Source organism: Gracilinanus agilis, unplaced genomic scaffold (assembly GCF_016433145.1).
Source record: "Gracilinanus agilis isolate LMUSP501 unplaced genomic scaffold, AgileGrace unplaced_scaffold61050, whole genome shotgun sequence".
Lineage (NCBI taxonomy): Eukaryota > Metazoa > Chordata > Mammalia > Didelphimorphia > Didelphidae > Gracilinanus > Gracilinanus agilis.
This window is the reverse complement of record NW_025396359.1, coordinates 218-1595: the sequence shown is the minus strand read 5'-3', so window position 1 is coordinate 1595 and position 1378 is coordinate 218. Positions and strand designations below refer to the sequence as shown.

General features: G+C 44.3%; 1 protein-coding gene across 1 annotated transcript; it reads left to right on the top strand.

The window, feature by feature from the left end:
* Window positions 1-76: 76 nt before the first annotated feature.
* Window positions 77-1154, top strand: LOC123256571 (zinc finger matrin-type protein 2). Its single transcript, XM_044685163.1, has 2 exons — window positions 77-309; window positions 684-1154. Exons 1-2 carry the CDS (start codon window positions 181-183, stop codon window positions 825-827), a joined length of 273 nt encoding a protein of 90 aa, XP_044541098.1. The 5' UTR covers window positions 77-180; the 3' UTR covers window positions 828-1154.
* Window positions 1155-1378: the final 224 nt, after the last annotated feature.

Below are 1378 nucleotides of genomic sequence, written 5' to 3'. Positions count from 1 at the left end.
ATTTTCCTCATTTGTAGTATAAAGGAATTTAACTAGATGTTCTTTGCCCTTAAGGTCCCAATTTTGGTGATGGGGGCTAGAGGTGGAAGAGAGAAGAGATTTGAGAGAGAGTAGGGAGATAAGGAGCTTGAAGGAAAAAGAGTGGTTCTGTCTTTTTCCTCAGATCAAAGGAATCTGGGCATGTCTATGCGTGTGGAGCGTTCCACCTTGGATCAGGTGAAGAAACGCTTTGAAGTGAACAAAAAGAAGATGGAAGAAAAGCAAAAGGACTATGACTTTGAGGAGAGGATGAAGGAACTTAGAGAGGAGGTAAGGTTTAAGCTGCCCTCTCCAAATGGATGTTTCCATAAAATGTGGCTTTCAGATCCACTAGAAGCATTCTTCTCCTCTCAGCATGATGTAGAGTCAATATCTGGTACAGAACACACCCTTTCCCTGTCTCTATATTGCCTCTCTGTAGTTTGCAAAGCCCAGAAAGAACCCAGGTCCTCCTGTCTCCAGACCTGGCTCTCAATCTGCTGAAAATTCCCTCGAGTTGGAATTTCGGGTAGATGACCCATAGAACAATGTCCTTGGATACCCAGTTTTCCCTCTTTCAGGTTTACTTTGGCTTCTTGATTTGGAGCTTCATGTCATTTCTGGGGATTTGGAAAGCTAAAATCATCCTCTGTGGCTCTTTGCAGGAAGAGAAAGCCAAAGCTTACAAGAAGGAGAAGCAGAAGGAGAAGAAACGAAGGGCAGAGGAGGACTTGACATTTGAAGAAGATGATGAGATGGCAGCTGTTATGGGCTTCTCTGGCTTTGGTTCCACCAAAAAGAGCTACTGATGCCTTCTGAACTTGTCTTATTCCCAAGCCTGACTCTGTGGGATCACTAATATCCAAGGCATTTGGGGAAATTCTTCAAAGACCTGACATATGGAGAGAAGAATGGAGTTTGTTTCTCTCCCTTTGAGAGTGGGGCCAGGATCTGGATAAGTTGGGTTCTAGCCCTCAAGTTTTCATATTTGATGGAGCTGCAGTTCATCTGTCCTAACTTCCTAATAAAAAAGAAACCTCCCACTCTTCAGCTGCTCCCTGAACCTCTTCCTGCATCCATCCTTCTCTCTTCCCTTCTTCCTCTCTCAACGATTATCATAAAGTTCCCCAAATTTCTACTTTTGTTCTCTTGCCTTCTCTGCCCTACCTCACCTTACACCTTCAATGTTCTGATTGTTTACTCCTAATGTTCTGTGACCGTGTGTGTACACATATAGTGTTTTTGCCAGGTACTTGTATGTATGTGTGTGTGCATGAAGAATTCCTGTAGAGGGCTGGAGCCAGAGCAATGAGGCCATAGCTGCTCTCATTCCTGATGTCTTGGGCTGCAGGTACCTCCT